Raw genomic sequence first — 26,241 nt, forward strand, 5'->3', positions numbered from 1 at the left:
ATGAATATCTGAACATACAAAACACCAAAAGAAAGAACAGGGTATCTGCTTCATGCATTCTTTTTTAAACACTCGAATGTGGGTAAGTTTCATAAATAAAAAATAAAGAAATAAACAACATTTTGAACAAAAAGCTGAAAGGAAAAAGACTATGAATTGGATTCAGAATGAAGCTTGACAGTCATTATTACCTCTTCATTGGTCGACATTTTATTCCATAATGTTGCACAGTTTTGATGCTGTTTTATGTCTGAAGATCGTGTTAGATTACATGTGGAAGCATCTGTTGTTTCGGTTTCTTCTTCACTTGTGTTTTTTGGAAATTCTGTACAGAAGATGTGTACTAGCGTCCTACAGTATAACAATGAAAACACGCATTCTAGGAGCACAAGCATAGCTCAAATATATTTAGACTTAGTATAAGTCAAGTATACTGAAATGTCATTTTAAGTATATTTCTGAGAAGTACATAAAACCCATTTCTGAGAAGTACATAAAACCCATTTCTGAGAAGTACATAAAACCCATTTCTGAGAAGTACATACAAAGTAGACTAAAAGTATACTTTCCTATTTTTAGTATACTAATAGCACACTTGAATAAACTTCTTTTTCGTAAGGGTAGGCTACTTTTCAATGTCCATCAATGGAAAAACATGCTTTTTGGGCTTCATCATGATGCACAAATAAGCACAAATATGCCTGCACATGTACAGTAGACTGTAAAAGAGTTGAACATGTTCTGCTGAAAAGGTGTTAGTAGTTACCTGCACTCTGTGACTGGCACAGCATGCAGAGAAAATGGCTGCTACATCACTTTAGAAATTTCAGCTCGAAAATAGCAAATGATAACAGCGTTTTCATTTTGGGGTGAAATATGTTTTATTAATATTTGTATATACTTTTAGACTGTGCTTAACCGCTTAATATTCAACATATTTTATTGTACAGGTTTAGCGAATTTTGCTATTACAGTTACATACTGCCTATAACATCTAGCACATTCACGTTGTATTTAGAAATTGTTTCTAAAATTATTTTCTGCGATATACATAACTTTTAAAACGTCTGAAAAATAGCCTGAATATGATTGGCCGTTCGAAGCACATGATGCATTTGCTTAACCCTGATTGGCTGATTCGTATGAACGGTTTGTTGTCAGACGGACGGCTAGATGCGCTAGAACTAGTGATAGTTTTAACGTGTGGTAAGAATATCTGTTTTTACATATCTAACGGAACTTTTCGATATCTAAACAAAGTTGTAGTTGTGTTTAGTTACACCGCTGTGTAAAACAATTCAGATACGTGACGTTAATCTTTCTTAAAGTAGATGTTACACATCGCTAGCCTGATGTTTTGTGATGCTAGCAGGCGTTTTAGCATGACACTCTCTCATCTTCTTTTCATGTATTTTCTCAGATCTCATATCTTATGTACTGGAGGTTTCTGAAGCCATGGACAGCAGAACACCATTGGCAGCCCTGTATCTCTCTGGAGATGTGGATTTCTCAAAACTCACTCCTTCACAATTTGGCATATCAACAAACAGCTTCTTGCCGTCCTCCAAGATTAAAGGTTAACAACAATAAACTGGGTTTAATAATGCTCTTCCTCATGTATCACTGATTCATTGTGTTATTCTGAGTTCTTAAGAGTGTGGAAATGAACACTTTTTATGCACTTATTGTGACTTTACTTTTGATCATTGTTGAATGTTTGCATTGCAATTGAATTGTATTGAAGCTCTGTTAAAGGGACAGTACACCCAAAAATGAAAAGACCTTCGGGACACAAATTAAGATATGTTTGATGAACTACTCCCATAGACAGCAAGGATACACGATCAAGGTCAGCGGATCAACCGTAATTGTACAAAGCTACGAGAACTAGGTGTTAGTAGTTACCTGCACTCTGTGACTGGCACAGCATGCAGAGAAAATGGCTGCTACATCACTTTAGAAATTTCAGCTCGAAAATAGCAAATGATAACAGCGTTTTCATTTTGGGGTGAAATATGTTTTATTAATATTTGTATATACTTTTAGACTGTGCTTAACCGCTTAATATTCAACATATTTTATTGTACAGGTTTAGCGAATTTTGCTATTACAGTTACATACTGCCTATAACATCTAGCACATTCACGTTGTATTTAGAAATTGTTTCTAAAATTATTTTCTGCGATATACATAACTTTTAAAACGTCTGAATAATAGCCTGAATATGATTGGCCGTTCGAAGCACATGATGCATTTGCTTAACCCTGATTGGCTGATTCGTATGAACGGTTTGTTGTCAGACGGACGGCTAGATGCGCTAGAACTAGTGATAGTTTTAACGTGTGGTAAGAATATCTGTTTTTACATATCTAACGGAACTTTTCGATATCTAAACAAAGTTGTAGTTGTGTTTAGTTACACCGCTGTGTAAAACAATTCAGATACGTGACGTTAATCTTTCTTAAAGTAGATGTTACACATCGCTAGCCTGATGTTTTGTGATGCTAGCAGGCGTTTTAGCATGACACTCTCTCATCTTCTTTTCATGTATTTTCTCAGATCTCATATCTTATGTACTGGAGGTTTCTGAAGCCATGGACAGCAGAACACCATTGGCAGCCCTGTATCTCTCTGGAGATGTGGATTTCTCAAAACTCACTCCTTCACAATTTGGCATATCAACAAACAGCTTCTTGCCGTCCTCCAAGATTAAAGGTTAACAACAATAAACTGGGTTTAATAATGCTCTTCCTCATGTATCACTGATTCATTGTGTTATTCTGAGTTCTTAAGAGTGTGGAAATGAACACTTTTTATGCACTTATTGTGACTTTACTTTTGATCATTGTTGAATGTTTGCATTGCAATTGAATTATATTGAAGCTCTGTTAAAGGGACAGTACACCCAAAAATGAAAAGACCTTCGGGACACAAATTAAGATATGTTTGATGAACTACTCCCATAGACAGCAAGGATACACGATCAAGGTCAGCGGATCAACCGTAATTGTACAAAGCTACGAGAACTTTGTGCACACAAAAATAACGACTTTATTCAACAATTCGTCTCCCTGTAGCGCCATTTTGGAGAGTATCACGTGCGTAAACAACGTATGCTGTTCTGTGTCAGCTGCACCGTACGCGGATACATGGTTTACATCATTTACGCTTTGATCTGAACGTAAACCGCATATCTAAGTACATGCATATGTTGTTTACGTATGTGATAGTCTCCAAAATGGCACTATAGGGAGACGAATTGTTGAATAAAGTCGTTATTTTTGTGTGCACAAAGTTCTCGTAGCTTTGTAAAATTACGGTTGAACCGCTGATGTCACACGGATTATTGTAACGATGTCCTTGCTACGTTTCTGAGCCTTGGTGGTGGTAGTTACCTTGCTGTCTATGGGAGAGCTCTCGGAGTTCATCAAAAATATCTTCCTTTGTGTTCCGAAGATGAACGAAGGTCTCACGGGTTTGGAACGACATGTGTGTGAGTAATTAATGACCCCAAGTGAGTGATTAATATCCCTTTAATACTGGGTTTTCTCCTCAGATAAATCCAGAGTCGCTCAGCTGAAGGCCAGGAGGAGATCCACGATTGGGGTCCGGGGATCTCCAGAAACAAACTCCCTCATCTGCTTCAGAGCCAAACAAGCTGCAAAAACTCCTCCACGAACACCACAGGTAGACGGATGGTGTAACACAGCTGATTTTGCTTTAGCACCCAGGTTTTTTTTTTACATTGGACATCAAGTGGTGACCCAACAGTGTGTTTACCAAACAAAATTAAACATAATGCATTTAAACATGGAAGGAAAAGTTCACCCAAAAATGAAAAATTTAAAACCTGAGCCCATTCAAGAGGAAAATTAGTTTTTTTTTTCATCACTGGAACAGATTTGGAGACATTTAGTGAATGGGTGTCCTGTAAATTAGAGTCCAAACAGCTGATAAAAAACATCACAATAATCTACAAGTAATCCAGACCACTCCACTCATAATCATCATATTATTGTTTAGAACTGTTTTGGACTGCGTTTGCATGTTAGTTGTTCTTGACCTGTGCCTATTTCTCCTCTGATTCAGACAAGACAGCTTTTTCACTGGAGAAAGCAATATTATGGATAGATATTTTACCGTGGTCCCCGAAGCAAAAGTTCAAAGTTAAAAACGGCTTAATTATTAATTTGTTTCTTACAAACATGCAACTTTCCACACATGATGTTAACTGATGGACTGGAGTGCTGTGGATTATTGTGATGTTTTTATCAGCTGGTTGGACTCTCATTCTGACGGCACCCATTCACTGCAGAGCATCCATTGCTGAGACACTGATGCAGTGCTACATTTCTACAAACCTGATGAAGAAACAAACGCATCCGCATCTTGGGTGTCCTGAGGGTATTTTTTTGGTTAACTGTTTCTTTTATATTACCCAGATACACAAAATTATCTTCACGTTAATTTTGTGAATGCAAATGTGATTTACCAGCCTAACCCATGGAATATACGCTGAGCAAATTATGTTCTAGTAAGCCATATTACCAAGTGACAAACTTTGAGTTTGATGTCAACACTTACAGATATGAACCTATTTAATTTGCTGTCCAAAATGCATGATAATATGTGTCCCTGCAGCACAAAAGCAGTGTTGAGTCGCTGGGGGATATTTGTAGCAATAGCCAACAATACATTGTACGGGTCACAATTATACATTTCTCTTTTATGCCAAAAATCATTAGGATATTAAGTAAAGATCATGTTCCATGAAGATATTTAGTAAATTTCCTACCGTAAATATATCAAAACTTAATGTTTGATTAGTAATATGCATTGCTAAGAACTTCATTTGGACAACTTTAAAGATGATTTTCTCAATATTTAGATTTTTTTTGCACCCTCAGATTCCAGATTTTCAAATAGTTGCATCTCGGCCAAATATTGTCCTATCCTAACAAAGCTTATTTATTCAGCTTTCAGATGATGTATAAATCTCAATTTAAAAAAATTGCCCCGTATGACTGGTTTTGTGCTCCAGGATCACATATAGCTATTTGCATTTAGCATTGTTTTTTCCCCCCATTGTCTACAACCCACTAGTTATACCTCTGGTATAAGACAACATGCGTGTGTGTGAGTGGACCACATTGTTTGTCGTCATTATGGTGATGATGATGGTGATGATGAAGGCTGTTTGTATTTTGCAGTTGTGACTTTGTGCTCTGTCCTCATGAAGCTTTTGCAGGGGAGTCCATTTCTTTCACGCTGTGACTCTCTGAAGAAGAAGATGGCTGCTTTCCAGTGTCTGATGGAGGAGGTCGAAGAGAAGGATGAACAGAAGATAAATGAGGAGAATGAGAGTGATAAAAGCACTTTGGCTAAAGATGGTAAGAACGGTCAGTCTCTCCTCAAAATGTTGACTGCTGCCAACACAAAAACAGAATGTCTTTCAGATGCAGTCTTGTAGGACCAGATGAAATTGACGGAATTAAGAGAATGTCATACCGTCATTGCTTGCCATTTCCAGATAATAGAACTTATTCAGAATAAGCTAATTTGACGCAGTTTGATTTCTTCCATTGATCCCAGTTAGAGCGCGGCAGGATGATGTGCAGAATAAATCAACTGATGATTATGAGTCTTAAAATAAACATGTTCACATTTCAGAGAGCTTTCAGTGTTAATAAAAAAAGATTGAAAAAGCATATCCAGTCTTTCACGTAGAATAGTCTGTGATCATTTCAGGTTTTGACATTATGAATATTTAAGCTTTTTTTTTAAGTGTAAACGAGACATTTGAGGGATGACAGCATAGTTATATCAATACATCGCATCTCATTTTTAAAATTCATAATGTCAACTTTGAACACTGGATGCTTTTATTTTATTTCTTTTATTTTTATACACTGAAAGCCCTCTGAAATATGAACATATTTGTGACCCTGGAGCACAAAACCAGTTTTAAGTGTCAATTTTTCAAAATTGAGGTTTATGCATCATCATCATCTGAATAAATAAGCTTTCCATTGATGTATGGTTTGTTAGGATCGGACAATATTTGAAAATCTGGAATCTGAGGGTGCAAAAAAATCTAAATATTGATAAAATCGCCTTTAAAGTTGTCCAGATGAAGTTCTTAGCAATGCTTATCACTTATCAAAAATTAAGTTTTGATATATTTATGGTAGGAAATGTACAAAATATCTTCATGGAACATAATCTTTACTTAATAACCTAATGAATTTTGGCATAAAAGAAAAATGTATAATTTTGACCCATACAATGTATTGTTGGCTATTGCTACAAATATACCCCAGCGACTCAACACTGCTTTTGTGCTGCAGGGACACATTTATTTAAGTTTATGAGCAACTGTATTTATTTTGATTTATATGTTAGGTGTGGAGTTCTGTCTTTCATGCTGTGCTTTAACTAGGATCAATGATGGACTCGAATCATTAAAGCAATTTTTAGTTATGCAGAGTTTTCTCTGCATGGCTTTTATGCATTTTAGTCAGATACTGTTGAGAACAATTAGCAGTTGCTGATTCACTTCGATTTTAAAATCAGCACAGATGAATTATTTTCTTATGTGGCATGACCCATCATTTCTGTAAGTCATCTCTTTCTGCTACTGTCTGTCTTGCAGGAAAGGAGAACACGCTGATTACACACAGCCCACCAACTTCGATGACGCCGCCTCCCTCAAAGAAACGCTGCCGGGCCCCACTGAGAGAGTGTGAGGACAAGATTACTGAGAAGCCACTCCCCTACCCAACCTTCACAACACAACAGGAGCAAGAGGTAAACAAATCAGCATTTAACGGTGTCATGTTTGATATGTTTCTGAAGTTTATCATCGCTATTAACAGATAAAGTGGCACAGGTAAAGTGCAACCAATGGATGACATGCTAACTCAAACAGACTTTGCGGTTCACATAAGTTATGTTCTTTTGTTTTTATATGGTTATAGTTGAAATGCATCGAGTCTCAAAGCCAGAGGCCTCTTTCAGACTTGGATTCGGATGCAAAGAATGAGCTTCTGTCTTTACCCATGCTGTCATTAAAACCAGACATTAAACCAGCAGGTAAGGGAACTCTTGAGTGCTTGAAAATGTTTAGAAATTTTAAAAGGCTATATCATACTTTTTTTTTTATTGCTATATCATTCATAAAAACCAACATTCAAAACTTTGCGGTAGGAAGACTTTGTTTTTGAAAGTGTCTTATGCTCACCAAAGCTGCATTTATTTGATAAAGAAAATAAATATATACTGTGTATGTGCGTGTGTATGTGTGTATGTGTATATGTGTGTATACAGCTTACAGCTCACGAAAGTCAGAAAGATTTGCAAAACAGAAACGCTCAAGTTGTTTAAAGTATGTTTATTACTGCACTCAATACTTGGTCGGGGCTCGTTTAGCACAAACTCCAGCATCAGTGAGGAGTGAATGGAAGCGATCAGCCTGTGGCTCTGCTGAGAAACTATTGAGCTTCAGCTCGGATCCACTGTTTCTCATCTTTCTCTTGAAAACGTTCCATTGATCCCATATGGGCTTCAGATCAGGCATGCTGGCTGGCCAATCAAGCACAGTAATATCATGGTCAGAAAACCACTTGGAAGTGGTTTTGGCTAGTGGTTAAACGGATCGTAGTTGATCCGTGATCCGTACGGACCAAGTCCCACGGTTCGGCACGCATGTGATCCGCAGATTAATTGCAAAATGTAACATAATAGAGTAAAGTTTATCATTTGTTCGTATTTACACAAGCAAGCGAATTTTAAACAATTCCAGAGAGAAAAGGCGAAAAGGAACTCGATTCGTTACTCGCGCGCTCTTCTCTACGCGCACAGCCGCACACACACGCATGTCAGACTGCACGCAAACACCGAACTGAATCCTCTGAACAGACACGTACACATAAAATTGACAAAATACCCATCTCGACAATCATTCAGGTAAACACAGTCAGTTATGTCTCAAGTGAATGAAAACAGCTGAGAAAGAAATCGGATGTGATGTGTACAGCGGCCTATAAATTAGGGCTGTGTATCACCAGCAAAGTCACGATACAGAGGCCACGATACGTATCACGATACAGGACTGCACTGAATTTCACCTCAGCAGAATTTAGAAAAACAGCTGTTTATTAAACACTGCTTACTATAGTGCCATTTCTAACTATAGGCAGAGCAGCAGCTGAGCTCTGCATTATGAAGGGCCTCCATAACTGTACCACAGTACAATATAGGTAATGCCATATGTTTCATGTTTACATTGTGCACTCCCCACCAGCTACAATATTCTGATTGTTTGCATCTTGTTTTTAAGCCCATAAATAATAATGTACTTGTTCTAATAAATTTATATTGTAATGTACTCATTCTAATATATTTAAAAAATCATTTACATTGCTAGTAGGTTATCATTTTACAAATTAACACACTCTCTACAATAAAAAAAAAATAAAATGAAGATTTCTAAACTAATGCGCTGTCTTCACTGTATCTAACGCTCAAGGCTGACTTATACTCGACGCGTCCGCAAGTTCACTTTGAGTGCGCGCGACGTCGTTTCGTGTGGCGGTGTGCACGACATTTTTTGTAACTTTCCGCGCAGCTCCGCTTCCGAAGATGCACGAGTTCAGAGCGACTCTAGCCGAACATGCACGTCTGTGCCAGCATTTGTGTGAAACAGAAGCAGTTTGATGTTAAGTGCAGTCACACACACAGATCACGCTGCGGCCGCACTCAGACATTCAGGAACAAACTTTTTAGCGCTGCCCTGCAATTTTATCAACTTAATCGCTCAAGAGCTGCATTATCTTTATCAACAAGGAGCTGGTAGCATCATTGTTTCTAAAGTAAAATAGAAGATAAAATGTTATCATTTTCAGATAAAAGAGGACTTTGGACCACTTAGTAGAGGTCGACCGATATGGGTTTTATGCCGATATTTAGAAATCAGGGCGGCCGATATATGATGCCAATTTTTTTCCTTCATCTCATAAAAGAGAGTTTGAGTAAATGGTTATTGCAGGGTACAAGATCCTGTTTCAGTTCAAATGACGTCAACACAGAGTAACGCTGCGTGTTTCTAAGCATTTCAGGGGACCTTTAAGCAGCTTCTCAAAACAGTTCTGAAGCATGCTTTTTGTTTGTGTTTGCTGACAGACACCAGTGTTTCCCACAGACTTGCAAGTGCAAATTTATTCTTTGCCAGCAGGAGGCGCTGCTGGAGCGGGAGATATAGTGGTTTCCCCGGTAACAGTTGTAATCAAATAAGCACTGCGCTCACAAACGCTACTTTATCAGGCATTACAGGAAAGACGAAAGGAAAACGACATCAAAGCTTTTTTGAAGACGGTCGGTTCTTTTCAAAGATACATTCATATAAAGACACCCGCGCTGCATTTTAATTTTGAAACGTGCAGTGCTCAGTTTATTCAACGAAGTAGAATCCTTTTGGAAAATCTATTTGTGGCGGTCAGTTTTGATATTGACGGGCTGCCACAAATAACTCAATGTATGGGAAACCGGATACTGCTATAAGTCAAATGGCCATAGTGATAACAAAAATAAGAGTTCACTCATATTACACGAGCGATGACATCGTGGAGGATATTGTCAGACCCACAGACACATTTCATGCGGAACGTTAACGTGCATATTATAGTCGGCCCAGAACTGCACGTGTTTCTGACATGCAAATGACTTGTTGCACTTATGAATATGATAACTTTCCAGTCGGTCGACCTCTACCACTGAGCAACAGTCCAGTTATTTTTCTCCTTAGCCCAGGTGAGATGCTTCTGATGTTGTTTCTGTTTCAGAAGTGGTTTGTTAACCCTTTTCCTGAAGACGTCTGAGCGTGGTGACTCTTGATGCACTGACTCCAGCTTCAGTCCACTCCTTGTGAAGCTCTTCCAAGTGTTTGAATCGGCTTTGCTTGACCGTGTTCTCAAGCTTGCGATCATCCCTGTTGCTTGTGCACATTTTCCTACCCATTTTCTTCCTTCCAGTCAACGTTGCATATAATATGCTTTGATACAGCACTCTGTGAACAGCCGCTCATTCAGTAATGACCTTCTGTGACTTACCATCTTTGTGCAGGGTGTCAATATGACCTTTTCATAGTACCAGAACTAATTGTGGAACTACCCACTTTTTGGTGTGTTCGCACCGCCGGAACTGGGAGCGATTTTAGTCCCGGACTGCCTTTTTCTCCTGTCGTTTTACGTATACGTCGGACTTTCCATGTCCATTATTGTGCAACCCGCGAGACACAACAAACACACAGCTCCGATCACAGCGTCCTCCATCCTCCTGTTGTTAATGTTCTTCTTTGTTTCTGTTGTTGAACGCCGCGCACAAATGACGTCGCTGTCGACCGGCTTACGTCACTTCTTAGTACACACTGTCGGTGCGAATGCAACCCTTTAAATGGTACTGGAAAATAGTTCCCGCAAAATCGTCCCAGTACTTTAGTACCGTACATTTAGTTCTGGAACTAAAGCGGTGCGAAAGGCCCTAATGATCATCTTCTGGACCATTGCCAAGTCAGCAGTCTTCACCATTATTGTGGTTTCAAAGAACAAGAGATACCCGGAATTTATACTGTAGGGATGGTCATTTAATGAAACTCAAATGTAAATATTCTCCAGAGACACGATAGCACGGAGCGGATCACATGCGCGAGTCGCCGCAGACCACACAATGTATCGGAGCTATTTGAATTCTACACAGAATGCTATATTTTGGATGAGATTGTGGCTGGCATACCCTGTCAAATGCAGCTTTACGGAGCTCAACGGCTCTAGCCCAAGCTGTGATATAAACGAACGCTATTGGCTATTTTAAAAAGGGGCGGGGCTGCTTGATATGTCCCGCCCTGTCTTCCTGTTTCAGTTCAAATGACGTCAACACAGAGTAACGCTGCGTGTTTCTAAGCATTTCAGGGGACCTTTAAGCAGCTTCTCAAAACAGTTCTGAAGCATGCTTTTTGTTTGTGTTTGCTGACAGACACCAGTGTTTCCCACAGACTTGCAAGTGCAAATTTATTCTTTGCCAGCAGGAGGCGCTGCTGGAGCGGGAGATATAGTGGTTTCCCCGGTAACAGTTGTAATCAAATAAGCACTGCGCTCACAAACGCTACTTTATCAGGCATTACAGGAAAGACGAAAGGAAAACGACATCAAAGCTTTTTTGAAGACGGTCGGTTCTTTTCAAAGATACATTCATATAAAGACACCCGCGCTGCATTTTAATTTTGAAACGTGCAGTGCTCAGTTTATTCAACGAAGTAGAATCCTTTTGGAAAATCTATTTGTGGCGGTCAGTTTTGATATTGACGGGCTGCCACAAATAACTCAATGTATGGGAAACCGGATACTGCTATAAGTCAAATGGCCATAGTGATAACAAAAATAAGAGTTCACTCATATTACACGAGCGATGACATCGTGGAGGATATTGTCAGACCCACAGACACATTTCATGCGGAACGTTAACGTGCATATTATAGTCGGCCCAGAACTGCACGTGTTTCTGACATGCAAATGACTTGTTGCACTTATGAATATGATAACTTTCCAGTCGGTCGACCTCTACCACTGAGCAACAGTCCAGTTATTTTTCTCCTTAGCCCAGGTGAGATGCTTCTGATGTTGTTTCTGTTTCAGAAGTGGTTTGTTAACCCTTTTCCTGAAGACGTCTGAGCGTGGTGACTCTTGATGCACTGACTCCAGCTTCAGTCCACTCCTTGTGAAGCTCTTCCAAGTGTTTGAATCGGCTTTGCTTGACCGTGTTCTCAAGCTTGCGATCATCCCTGTTGCTTGTGCACATTTTCCTACCCATTTTCTTCCTTCCAGTCAACGTTGCATATAATATGCTTTGATACAGCACTCTGTGAACAGCCGCTCATTCAGTAATGACCTTCTGTGACTTACCATCTTTGTGCAGGGTGTCAATATGACCTTTTCATAGTACCAGAACTAATTGTGGAACTACCCACTTTTTGGTGTGTTCGCACCGCCGGAACTGGGAGCGATTTTAGTCCCGGACTGCCTTTTTCTCCTGTCGTTTTACGTATACGTCGGACTTTCCATGTCCATTATTGTGCAACCCGCGAGACACAACAAACACACAGCTCCGATCACAGCGTCCTCCATCCTCCTGTTGTTAATGTTCTTCTTTGTTTCTGTTGTTGAACGCCGCGCACAAATGACGTCGCTGTCGACCGGCTTACGTCACTTCTTAGTACACACTGTCGGTGCGAATGCAACCCTTTAAATGGTACTGGAAAATAGTTCCCGCAAAATCGTCCCAGTACTTTAGTACCGTACATTTAGTTCTGGAACTAAAGCGGTGCGAAAGGCCCTAATGATCATCTTCTGGACCATTGCCAAGTCAGCAGTCTTCACCATTATTGTGGTTTCAAAGAACAAGAGATACCCGGAATTTATACTGTAGGGATGGTCATTTAATGAAACTCAAATGTAAATATTCTAATATTTTGAGATACTAGATTTTTGACTTTCATTAGCTGTAAACTCTAATCATCCAAATTAAAACAAAAAAAAGTTTTTAAATGTTTTACTCTACATGTAATGAATCTAGAATATACGAAGGTTTCACGTTTTGAAATAAGTAAAAAAAAAATTTTTTAAAAGTACTTTTCCGCAATATTCAGATTTTTTGAGGTGCACCTGTATATTCTGTAAACAAACTTATTTTGGATGCGATTAATCGTTTGACAACACTAATATATATCATATTGAGGTCTGCGTAAGTTATGGTGAAACCTTATAATTTAGTTTTTCATAATCACAGGGAATGGAAGACCTGGTAATATAAGAAATTGTAATTTTTTTTAACTCTGTGAGCTGTGCTTGCTTTGTAGTTTTAGTGAATTGTCTTTTTCTGCTGCATGGGGACAGATTTTGGGTTCTGAAAGTTGCAGGGTTGTTTCATAGTACATGGGACTCTTGCTTAAACTATCAAGAAAGAGATTTGTTGATTAAAAACATAAATTACCCTTTTAATCATTTGTTTATTAATAGTTGATTTTGTTTCAAATCCCAAACCAATCTTTTTTTCTTCTTATAGATGAGAACGTGGTATCTTCTGTACGCAAGAAGTGTGTTCGTTTTGGGGCCCCGCTCTCTCCAGAGTTCTTTGACAAATCTCTCCCTCCCAGTACCCCACTACAGAAAGGAGGCACCCCAAAGTATCCTCTGTCATCTACGGGCCCTAAACGCTCTCTGCTGAAGACCCCTCAACGGTCTGATCCTCTTCCCCAACCTGACTTCAGTAGTCCTCAAAGCAATGGAGCCTCTCCTGTCCTGGTTATTGACAGACACAATGCTGGACTGGTGTATAGTGATGAAGTATTTGAAGAGATCGAGAAGGTGTGACACTTACCAGCTTCACCAAAATAGCTTATTTGATTGTAGATGAAGCATTAATGTGACCCTGGACCACAAAACCAGTCATAAGGATAATTTATTTTTTTTATTGAGATGTATACATCATCTGAAAGTTGAATAAATAAGCTTTCCATTGATGTATGGTTTGTTAGGATAGGACAATATTTGGCCGAGACTAGAGGTCTGCGATATATATCGTAATTGTTGTTTTAACGAGATGCGATTTGACGTTATTGAGTTTTTAGCAAAAACCATTCAAAACCCCTACAGAGTGCATGCATTACGTGAAGTCTAGACTAGTGCGCATGCGCATTTAGAGTGCATTTTTTGCATGATTCAGTGTAATAAAATGCATTTACAATGATTACAAAATTCAAGATATGCTGACAGAAAATGTATATATTTATATAATTTCATATAGTTAATCAATATCACACAAAGAGTGCCATTGAATGATTACAAATGTAATATATATATATATATTTTTTTACGACAGTTTAATAAACAAGAAGTTAATTAAGAGACTTACGTTTTAGACAGGCTGTTACGTTTAGGCTGTTTTTGCGCTATTTCGACAACTAAAATAATTCTGTACACAGCCACAGCACTGATTCATTCTTGAATGAATCAACCGTTTAAATGATTCGGTTTAATCGCAATGACTCACTTATTAACAGTGACTTGCTGCCACCTACTGGTGGTTTTAATTTCACATTTAAAGTTTCTTTTTATTATTTAAATAATATTCAGCGTTTTGTTTAAGATATCAAAACGTTATTTATGCATTTGTAATTGCAGGTTAAATGCATTAATGTTCTGTACTAAACAATAATGTCTTATTATTCTTATTCACTGATTAAATGTAAAAATTTGACTCAAAAGATGATGCACACTTTTAGAAAAATGGCTTTATAAAGGTAAAAATCTATTTAATCTATCACTGCTGTGTAATGACCACCACACAGAATATGAAGAAGATCAGAAACTTCAGGAGTCAGCTGTCCACGGTTGTCCTTAAGTTATCAGCACAATAACACACTCACTAATTTGCATTATCGATAAAATCACAGAAAATATCGAGATATTATTTTTTGCCAATATTGCACACCCCTAGCCGAGACACAATTCTTTGAAAATCTGAAAGTGCAAAAAATCTAAATATTGAGAAAATCATCTTTAAAGTTGTCTAAATGAAGTTCTTAGCAATGCATATTACTAATCAAACATTAAGTTTTGATATATTTACGGTCTTCATATCTTCATGGAACATGATCTTAACTTAATATCCTAATGATTTTTGGCATAAAAGAGAAATGTATAATTGTGACCCATACAATGTATTGTTGGCTATTGCTACAAATATCCCCCAGCGACTCAACACTGCTTTTGTGCTCCAGGGTCACATATCGGTGTCTTATAGTTTTAGTTCATAATTACAGACTGCTCTATAAAGTTTTGAATTGGTGGTGAGTTTTTGTGGCTTTCTTCTGTCCATCTTCTCAGATCAGTTTTCCCAGTATGGAGGACGAGTCTCCCTCAAACAAACCTTCTGAGGACGGCAAAGGTGAGTTGTGAAATGTTTTAAGACATTAAGGTTTAGGAAAAACTCTCTCTTCGGTCTGTATTCTAATCGTGTATCTGAAACTGTAGATGCACTCTCTGCTGAGGACCCAGGGCAGCCCCAGGCTGAAGATGTTGAAGTTATGAACGCTGCTTTTCAAGAGGAAGAGGATGTACCATTAAATTCTCAGACGGAGGAAAAACTAGCATGCCCCACTGGTGATCAGCCACTGGCTCTCTCCGGTGAGTTCAACTTTCTTGCACTGTTTGTTTGGGTTTCATTTAGGAACGCACGTTAGTCTTCATCTTCATCTCAGCAGCTCAGTCCACAAAGTCTTCCTCTGAATATGCTGCGAGTTTGGGTTGCTTAGCGTTCATCTGGGAAAACAGTGCTCGTTATCTCACTAGATTTGTAATGTAAATCATTTATAAACCTATGCAAACACAGGAGAATATTTCCAGATCAACGTATTTCTAGATATGCAATTTGTTGAACATCGCTATTTCAAAATAAAAGTTTAAACCCTCACTCTTGAGTTTGCACGTGACTAAATATTAAAATTTAATGGATTTAAACGTTGAATCACGCTGTCAATCATCTTTAATAAAACCATGTGATTACTTGGTTTTGATACTTTATTTGAACCAATTATTATTGTCTTATCGTTAGTTTCATATATATATATATATAAATGTAGTCAATATAAAGCCTGTTTTTCACTTAGGTCTGTTTTATTACTAAAAAATCAGATTACTCGATTGTCATAATAATCAGTCGATTACTTGATTACCAAGATAATCATTAGTTACAGCCCTAGATAAGTTAAATGTTTAGGGCTGCAACTAACGATTATTTTTGATATATTATATTCAGACAATTACACGCTGTTATCCACTTAATGTTCCTACTCTCATAAAAAAACTGGCAATGCATGTTGACCTTTTAACCTCGATTTAACTTTCAACAACATATTTTCAGATATGTTCAACTTAACACAGACTCTCAGGACGGACCTTTATGCAAAAATTGAAATGCTGGCGTGTTTTTTTAGACATTTATACATAAGGATATGACCGTAAACTGAAAGTTTTTGCGCTGAGGACGCACACGCGTCATCTGCCAAAGCGCCTGACAAGGCAAGCCATTACGCTAATGTCATTAAAAATAGTATTAAAATATTGTCTCGTTCTAGTGAACCAAGTATCTGTATTTTGTCTCATCTCATGAGCTACGTTTACTGTCACACCACTAGTGTCTACGAGCATGATATAGCTCATAACTTTCCAAATGTATGATGAAGCTTTACTCTTCAGGTCAATCATATATTCATAAAAAAAATCCCTTTGAATAAGGAAAGCAATAACTTTGCCATAGTATCCTTTCAGGTTGCCACAGCTGAGGCATGCTTTGTATGTGCTGCACTTTATTTGTACCATTTTATTTTATTTATTTATTAGAATTTAAAAGATAACGATATTGTGATCTCTGATTTTAGTCCTTGAAAACCAAAAAAGTAGTGCTTAAAGTCCTTGAAAGTCCTGGAATTTCATTTTGCAGTTTCTGTACGAACCCTGGAAAAATAAGTTAATGTTTATTTAAATTTGCAACAAACTATGTAATGCATTATGTATGAAATGCATCTGATCAGTGTTTTGTGGACATGAACCAGTTTCTGCAGGTCTTAGAAAGTCTTAATTAAAAGAGTCTTAAATCAGAACAGAAAGTCTTCATAATTCGTAAAGTCGGGGCTTTAAATATTGCATGCATTGCTAAAAAAAAATATGAAAAATAAATTTGAAAAAAAGTTGTCTTCCTCAGTATTTTTCTTGTTTTCCAATACTAATTTTTAAACATCCCTAAATCAAGATATATTTACTAAACTTTTATCAAAATTAAGTGAATTTATGCTTAAAACAACAACATCCGTTGCAACAACTCATTGCGTGCTCCCTGAAAATGTACATTTAGAGCACATTGTTTAATGTATTTCTTACATGTAGTTGTCTTTACTCTTAAAAAGTCTTACCTTTTATAAAACCTGCAGAAACCCTGTATGCAAGACTTCATTAAGAGCAACTAGTTATTCAGACGACCCACTTTTGATTATGAAAATGTCATAGTTTGTTATTAGTTTGTTAGACATAGTTTGTTATTGTGTCACTTAATATCCTAATGATTTTTGGCATAAAAGAGAAATGTATAATTGTGACCCATACAATGTATTGTTGGCTATTGCTACAAATATCCCCCAGCGACTCAACACTGCTTTTGTGCTCCAGGGTCACATATCGGTGTCTTATAGTTTTAGTTCATAATTACAGACTGCTCTATAAAGTTTTGAATTGGTGGTGAGTTTTTGTGGCTTTCTTCTGTCCATCTTCTCAGATCAGTTTTCCCAGTATGGAGGACGAGTCTCCCTCAAACAAACCTTCTGAGGACGGCAAAGGTGAGTTGTGAAATGTTTTAAGACATTAAGGTTTAGGAAAAACTCTCTCTTCGGTCTGTATTCTAATCGTGTATCTGAAACTGTAGATGCACTCTCTGCTGAGGACCCAGGGCAGCCCCAGGCTGAAGATGTTGAAGTTATGAACGCTGCTTTTCAAGAGGAAGAGGATGTACCATTAAATTCTCAGACGGAGGAAAAACTAGCATGCCCCACTGGTGATCAGCCACTGGCTCTCTCCGGTGAGTTCAACTTTCTTGCACTGTTTGTTTGGGTTTCATTTAGGAACGCACGTTAGTCTTCATCTTCATCTCAGCAGCTCAGTCCACAAAGTCTTCCTCTGAATATGCTGCGAGTTTGGGTTGCTTTCTGGGAAACTGGGAAAACAGTGCTCGTTATCTCACTAGATTTGTAATGTAAATCATTTATAAACCTATGCAAACACAGTTCCAGATCATCTCTTCGGTCTGTATTCTAATCGTGTATCTGAAACTGTAGATGCACTCTCTGCTGAGGACCCAGGGCAGCCCCAGGCTGAAGATGTTGAAGTTATGAACGCTGCTTTTCAAGAGGAAGAGGATGTACCATTAAATTCTCAGACGGAGGAAAAACTAGCATGCCCCACTGGTGATCAGCCACTGGCTCTCTCCGGTGAGTTCAACTTTCTTGCACTGTTTGTTTGGGTTTCATTTAGGAACGCACGTTAGTCTTCATCTTCATCTCAGCAGCTCAGTCCACAAAGTCTTCCTCTGAATATGCTGCGAGTTTGGGTTGCTTAGCGTTCATCTGGGAAAACAGTGCTCGTTATCTCACTAGATTTGTAATGTAAATCATTTATAAACCTATGCAAACACAGGAGAATATTTCCAGATCAACGTATTTCTAGATATGCAATTTGTTGAACATCGCTATTTCAAAATAAAAGTTTAAACCCTCACTCTTGAGTTTGCACGTGACCAAATATTATTGAATCACGCTGTCAATCATCTTTAATAAAACCATGTGATTACTTGGTTTTGATACTTTATACTTTTTAGACATTTATACATAAGGATATGACCGTAAACTGAAAGTTTTTGCGCTGAGGACGCACACGCGTCATCTGCCAAAGCGCCTGACAAGGCAAGCCATTACGCTAATGTCATTAAAAATAGTATTAAAATATTGTCTCGTTCTAGTGAACCAAGTATCTGTATTTTGTCTCATCTCATGAGCTACGTTTACTGTCACACCACTAGTGTCTACGAGCATGATATAGCTCATAACTTTCCAAATGTATGATGAAGCTTTACTCTTCAGGTCAATCATATATTCATAAAAAAAATCCCTTTGAATAAGGAAAGCAATAACTTTGCCATAGTATCCTTTCAGGTTGCCACAGCTGAGGCATGCTTTGTATGTGCTGCACTTTATTTGTACCATTTTATTTTATTTATTTATTAGAATTTAAAAGATAACGATATTGTGATCTCTGATTTTAGTCCTTGAAAACCAAAAAAGTAGTGCTTAAAGTCCTTGAAAGTCCTGGAATTTCATTTTGCAGTTTCTGTACGAACCCTGGAAAAATAAGTTAATGTTTATTTAAATTTGCAACAAACTATGTAATGCATTATGTATGAAATGCATCTGATCAGTGTTTTGTGGACATGAACCAGTTTCTGCAGGTCTTAGAAAGTCTTAATTAAAAGAGTCTTAAATCAGAACAGAAAGTCTTCATAATTCGTAAAGTCGGGGCTTTAAATATTGCATGCATTGCTAAAAAAAAATATGAAAAATAAATTTGAAAAAAAGTTGTCTTCCTCAGTATTTTTCTTGTTTTCCAATACTAATTTTTAAACATCCCTAAATCAAGATATATTTACTAAACTTTTATCAAAATTAAGTGAATTTATGCTTAAAACAACAACATCCGTTGCAACAACTCATTGCGTGCTCCCTGAAAATGTACATTTAGAGCACATTGTTTAATGTATTTCTTACATGTAGTTGTCTTTACTCTTAAAAAGTCTTACCTTTTATAAAACCTGCAGAAACCCTGTATGCAAGACTTCATTAAGAGCAACTAGTTATTCAGACGACCCACTTTTGATTATGAAAATGTCATAGTTTGTTATTAGTTTGTTAGACATAGTTTGTTATTGTGTCTTTTGGAGTGCAAGTGAATGTGCATTAAGCCAAATAGCTTCCTCAGGGCAGTACTAAACTAAAAAAGCACAATGCAACTTTTATGATCATTATTATTAATTTATTTTCTGATTCTGCAAGGAGAATGCAAACTCATGAGCAGAACTGTGCTGTTAAACTGATTTGATTACTTTATCTGTTAGACTCTTAACTGTGTGTGTGTTTATATATATATATATATATATATATATAAATTATGAACAGAAGAGTGTGTGAATATTTTGTGTGTTTATGGCATCTGGCTTAATGTTTCCTTGTCAGCAGTAGAGGATGACCAGGAGTCTTCTGCTAGCTCTGAACAGACACTTTCATGTAACTCCAGCATTGAACCAACTCGCGCTCGCTGTAGAAAAAGAAAGGTGAGGTCTCATATCTGCAGTCACTTCTTTTAAACTGTAGATTCAGCTATTACCTTTTTCTTTTCTTTTTTATCTCTCAGAGGAGTTTGTGACAGATCTGTGTTTCATGTTTCAAAATATTTTTGTACAAAAAAAAGATATATATATATATTGTATATTAATGCATACATAATCCTTCCTTATGTATGTCAGGTGTGAGAGTGTGTGAGAGAGTGTGTGTGTGAGAGAGTGTGTGAGAGAGAGAGTGTGTGTGTGTGAGTGTGTGTGAGAGAGTGTGTGTGTGTGTGAGAGAGTGTGTGAGAGAGAGAGTGTGTGTGTGTGAGTGTGTGTGAGAGAGTGTGTGTGTGTGTGAGAGAGTGTGTGAGAGAGAGAGTGTGTGTGTGTGAGTGTGTGTGAGAGAGTGTGTGTGTGTGTGAGAGAGTGTGTGAGAGAGAGAGTGTGTGTGTGTGAGTGTGTGTGAGAGAGTGTGTGTGTGTGTGAGAGAGTGTGTGAGAGAGAGAGTGTGTGTGTGTGAGTGTGTGTGAGAGAGTGTGTGTGTGTGTGAGAGAGTGTGTGAGAGAGAGAGTGTGTGTGTGTGAGTGTGTGTGAGAGAGTGTGTGTGTGTGTGAGAGAGTGTGTGAGAGAGAGAGTGTGTGTGTGTGAGTGTGTGTGAGAGAGTGTGTGTGTGTGTGAGAGAGTGTGTGAGAGAGAGAGTGTGTGTGTGTGAGTGTGTGTGAGAGAGTGTGTGTGTGTGTGAGAGAGTGTGTGAGAGAGAGAGTGTGTGTGTGTGAGTGTGTGTGAGAGAGTGTGTGTGTGTGTGAGAGAGTGTGTGAGAGAGAGAGTGTGTGTGTGTGAGTGTGTGTGAGAGAGTGTGTGTGTGTGTGAGAGAGTGTGTGAGAGAGAGAGTGTGTGTGTGTGAGTGTGTGTGAGAGAGTGTGTGTGTGTGTGAGAGAGTGTGTGAGAGAGAGAGTGTGTGTGTGTGAGTGTGTGTGAGAGAGTGTGTGTGTGTGTGAGAGAGTGTGTGAGAGAGAGAGTGTGTGTGTGTGAGTGTGTGTGAGAGAGTGTGTGTGTGTGTGAGAGAGTGTGTGAGAGAGAGAGTGTGTGTGTGTGAGTGTGTGTGAGAGAGTGTGTGTGTGTGTGAGAGAGTGTGTGAGAGAGAGAGTGTGTGTGTGTGAGTGTGTGTGAGAGAGTGTGTGTGTGTGTGAGAGAGTGTGTGAGAGAGAGAGTGTGTGTGTGTGAGTGTGTGTGAGAGAGTGTGTGTGTGTGTGAGAGAGTGTGTGAGAGAGAGAGTGTGTGTGTGTGAGTGTGTGTGAGAGAGTGTGTGTGTGTGTGAGAGAGTGTGTGAGAGAGAGAGTGTGTGTGTGTGAGTGTGTGTGAGAGAGTGTGTGTGTGTGTGAGAGAGTGTGTGAGAGAGAGAGTGTGTGTGTGTGAGTGTGTGTGAGAGAGTGTGTGTGTGTGTGAGAGAGTGTGTGAGAGAGAGAGTGTGTGTGTGTGAGTGTGTGTGAGAGAGTGTGTGTGTGTGTGAGAGAGTGTGTGAGAGAGAGAGTGTGTGTGTGTGAGTGTGTGTGAGAGAGTGTGTGTGTGTGTGAGAGAGTGTGTGAGAGAGAGAGTGTGTGTGTGTGAGTGTGTGTGAGAGAGTGTGTGTGTGTGTGAGAGAGTGTGTGAGAGAGAGAGTGTGTGTGTGTGAGTGTGTGTGAGAGAGTGTGTGTGTGTGTGAGAGAGTGTGTGAGAGAGAGAGTGTGTGTGTGTGAGTGTGTGTGAGAGAGTGTGTGTGTGTGTGAGAGAGTGTGTGAGAGAGAGAGTGTGTGTGTGTGAGTGTGTGTGAGAGAGTGTGTGTGTGTGTGAGAGAGTGTGTGAGAGAGAGAGTGTGTGTGTGTGAGTGTGTGTGAGAGAGTGTGTGTGTGTGTGAGAGAGTGTGTGAGAGAGAGAGTGTGTGTGTGTGAGTGTGTGTGAGAGAGTGTGTGTGTGTGTGAGAGAGTGTGTGAGAGAGAGAGTGTGTGTGTGTGAGTGTGTGTGAGAGAGTGTGTGTGTGTGTGAGAGAGTGTGTGAGAGAGAGAGTGTGTGTGTGTGAGTGTGTGTGAGAGAGTGTGTGTGTGTGTGAGAGAGTGTGTGAGAGAGAGAGTGTGTGTGTGTGAGTGTGTGTGAGAGAGTGTGTGTGTGTGTGAGAGAGTGTGTGAGAGAGAGAGTGTGTGTGTGTGAGTGTGTGTGAGAGAGTGTGTGTGTGTGTGAGAGAGTGTGTGAGAGAGAGAGTGTGTGTGTGTGAGTGTGTGTGAGAGAGTGTGTGTGTGTGTGAGAGAGTGTGTGAGAGAGAGAGTGTGTGTGTGTGAGTGTGTGTGAGAGAGTGTGTGTGTGTGTGAGAGAGTGAGTGAGTGATTAGAAATCCCAGATTTCAGTGTATTGAATAGCATCAAAAGGCTGACAAAGATATAGTTTCAATCATCCGGCTCTGTTCTGTTCTTCTGTTTCAGCAACCAGGGGAGAATGAGCCTGAGAAGAGGAGAAGCTCGCGTACGGCGGCAGCTTCTGCTTCAGGAAAGATGAAGGTGTGAAGCTTAAGAAGTGGATTTATACTTTATACTTTTAGAAGTCAAGCTGACATGTGATGAGTTCTGGTGAACGGGGCTTTTTAAGCTCCGATTATTAACGCTGGCATCAAACTGACTCCGAGCCTGAAATAAGAACACTAATGTGACTTGGACTTTGCGTTTGGTTTATAAATAGCATGATGCGTGATTTCATGTGTCTTGAGCCTTTGAGTACATTTGTGTGAACTCTGTCAATGTTCCTTGCTGCAGCTTGTTTTCTTGCTTCCAGAAGATGTCTGGAGTGCAAAGACGATTTGGTAATAAGGAGGTGAATCGTTCTCTGTATGGGAAAAGAGACTATGCCTCAAAAAACCCTCTTCTCAGCCCTATATTTGAGATGATGTCTACCAGTCTCAACAGCACGCCTCAATCAGGAAAACAAATAGGTACCCTTGTCCATTCATGGCTTTTTATTGGTGTTTTTTTTAATTTGTATAAAGTTGTCTTATAAAACAACCATGGGCCGCCAAAACGTTAAAGTTGAAGCTCAAATTTAGCTTACAGCGTAAATGTTGAACACCATTCGTTATAAAGTATTTTTGGGCTGATGAATGTAAATGAGATGATTTGGATGTAGTGGTAAAAGACCATGTCTTTGGTATGACTCTTTCTGTGAAAACTTGATATTTGTAGCAGTTTCTGACTGATTTTTGCTATAGAATGAAAGAATATTGTGGCACTGTTAAAGTATTATGCTATATTCCAAGGCATTATTTGCTAAAAAAATTGATTGTCTCCTTTGCTCTATATTTAGACATTTAGCTTTTTTAGTCACTTCATCAATCGCAATATGTCACTACCTTACAAAAGTTTAGGGCCAGTAAGATTATTATTTTTTTTACAGAAACTAATAACAATGTAAATGACTGTACTGTCACTTTTGATCAATTGAATGCATCCTTGTTGAATAAGGTTTCAAAATATTTTTTATTTTTTAAATGCTGTTCATTAAACTTTCTAATAATCAGTTTTCACCAAAAATATTTTCAACCCTTTTGTAATTTTCAGCACTGATAATAATAAGAAAAATCAGCATATTCAAATGATTTCTAAAGAATCGTGTGTCACTGAAGACTAAAGTAATAAAAGTTTAGCTTTGCCATCACAGGAATAAATGTGACTCTGGACCACAAAACTTAAGTGTCTTAAGTGTCAATTTTTCAAATTGAGATTTATACATCGTCATCATCTGAATAAATAAGCTCTCCATTGATGTATGGTTTGTTAGGATAGGAGGACAATATCTGAAAATCTGGAATCTGAGAGTGCAAAAAAATCTAAATATTGAGAAAATCATCTTTAAAGTTGTCCAAATGAAGTTCTTAGCTATGCATATTACTAATCAAACATTAAGTTTTGATATATTTACCGTAGGCCATTTACAAAATATCTTCATGGAACATGATCTTTACTTAATATCCTAATGATTTTTGGCATAAAAGAAAAATTTATAATTTTGACCCATACAATGTATTGTTGGCTATTGCTACAAATATCCCCCAGCGACTTAAGACTCCAGGGTCACATATGTCTTTTTCATCAAAGAAATGCTGCTTTGGTGAGCTTCTTTCAAAATGACAATCTCCTTGACCCCAACCTTTTGAGCAGTGTTGTGTATATATAGGAATGCTTTGAGCAAATAATGTTAAATTTCTGACCGTTCCTCCTACAAAGCTATCGTGAGGCATTAGTTTTGGAATCTAGCACACAAGTTGCACTGATTCGTTTTACAGTGTTTCATTGCATTTTATGTCCTTTTAGAAGCTTCAAAAAGCAGTGTTATATGCTTTCATTGTATGGAAAAAGTATCTTTCAAAATATCTCCATTTGTGCTGCATGGAAGAACAGGTCATATGAATTTAGAATGACACGAGGCTAAAATAAACGAGGTTCTGGATGCATTTTACAATCTAGAGTTGGTAGCACAGAACTACATTATGCTGGTGTTTTGAACATTTAATGTAAAGGTTTTACTCTACCAACGCAGATGGGACTCCCAGTGTTCCCCAAAGCAAGATTCGTCCCACAGTAAGTCTGGATACTACCTGTACACAGACCAATGAAAACGAGCAGATGTTGAGCTCCATTGTGGGCATGGCTTGTGTGGAAGCCTCAGTTGGAGCTCAGGATCCTGCAGAAAGACGAAACTCGGCGTCAAAGGCTTCCAAAGCCAAACGTGAATCAGGGAGGCCCGTGCGCAAACGTCGTAGCTCATGCACAGACAAAAGAAAGGAGCTTGGCAGTCTAGCTATTAGCGGTGAAACTGGGGAACAAGATACTGAGAACCAAAAGCCACCTGGATGTACCTTAATGTACCGAGACAGTCCAGTGCATCATGAAACCGAGTGCTCCGAGAACCAAGAAGCTGAGGCTGTAATAAGCTGCGTGCTACCAAATGGAGACTCCATGAACATTGAGAGCTTGGAGCAGAAGATGCGAAAGAATAAAAAACATGGACTGGTCCAAAAGGCGCTGGAAAGCCCTCGTGGAAAGCTAGTTGAGAGTGGTCAGTCAGAGCGAGTTACTGATGAGAGCAACACTGGACCCCCTGAGCCTAGTCTGGCCCCCTGGCAGCAGGCGGACTTCAACATCGACGACATCCTGAAACCTGTGGCGAAGAGTCGGGGTTCTGTGCGACGCAGCCTGAGGAACCGGAGGAGCGTGGACCTTCAAGGCTGTGGGCCTGGCCTGGGTGGATCACACTTCTCCGGAGCCGAGTAAAGCGAGCCGGAGGAAGACGCGGGGAAGACTCAGCGGAGTTTCTGAGCCTCTTCTCTCTCAGGCCTCTGAGGAACCAGCACCAAACTCACCTCAATCATTTGTGTGTCAGTTAGCCGTTTAATTACTCTCAAATGAGCTTAGGATAAAATACTGCTCTGTTCTCTGGTGTAATGTTTTAAATTTCTTTTGTTGTTGTTTTTTTTTTATAGAATTTTAGTGTCCATGGATGAAAGAAGATTGTATTATTGTTAGATTACTTCTGCTCATTAAATCTTCTCTTGGGTGAATGCATTGCTGTTTGAAGATGATGTTCCTGTGGTGATCTCATATTCTTTTACATAAATGGCAATCCCAGTTTGCTTGGACGGTGGTGTTTGTTTTATTATTTTAAATTTGCCTACTTTGCAGTTATTTAAGGGGGTCTGAATACTTTCCGTACCCACTGTATTTGCAATGCCTCCAAACCATTGCATTTTATTTCTTTGCATTCAACCATTGTTTGTCATTCACAGCGCTTAGGCAATAAATTATAGGGCCTGCTTTAAATATTACATGGATGATTATCATAGTTGAACCCATCAAGAGAAAAAATATATTTTGCATAGAAAAGGTTTTTTTTAGTGTATGTTCGTGTTGCACATTGTCTTATCATAATGCATCTAGTCAAACTGTTTGATTGTCAATGTTTTATTCTCATTATCCTCATTACGAATGTACTGTAATAGTAATTAATGCATAAAAACAAAACCGCTTTTGCAGTACAGAATAATTGCTAATTTCATGTATGAACGTTTCACAGCTGTTTATCTAATTTAAATATCTAATTTCTTTAGTCATTTATGAAGAAAATATTTTTACGAATTATGAATTGCTATATAAAATTTAACATATATACACACACACACTCAGCTTTTTACAGTAAATAGCATTTTTTTAAATTAACTTTATGTAATGAAATGTAATCTACAGTATATAT

General features: G+C 38.6%; 1 protein-coding gene across 1 annotated transcript; it reads left to right on the plus strand.

Annotated features, from left to right (window-relative positions):
• Positions 1 to 2,277: 2,277 nt before the first annotated feature.
• On the plus strand, positions 2,278 to 25,552 carry LOC107557383 (cell division cycle-associated protein 2-like). The gene is given in 14 exon segments (XM_016240788.1): positions 2,278 to 2,345; positions 2,560 to 2,715; positions 3,557 to 3,687; positions 5,240 to 5,390; positions 6,653 to 6,807; positions 6,978 to 7,092; positions 13,114 to 13,415; positions 14,937 to 14,997; positions 15,084 to 15,236; positions 19,886 to 19,980; positions 22,428 to 22,502; positions 22,774 to 22,930; positions 24,532 to 25,217; positions 25,219 to 25,552. Coding segments are annotated over 14 exon segments (2,469 nt in total). The 5' UTR covers positions 2,278 to 2,281; the 3' UTR covers positions 25,387 to 25,552.
• Positions 25,553 to 26,241: the final 689 nt, after the last annotated feature.

This window comes from Sinocyclocheilus grahami, unplaced genomic scaffold (genome assembly GCF_001515645.1).
Source record: "Sinocyclocheilus grahami isolate Dianchi unplaced genomic scaffold, SAMN03320097.WGS_v1.1 scaffold600.1, whole genome shotgun sequence".
Lineage (NCBI taxonomy): Eukaryota > Metazoa > Chordata > Actinopteri > Cypriniformes > Cyprinidae > Sinocyclocheilus > Sinocyclocheilus grahami.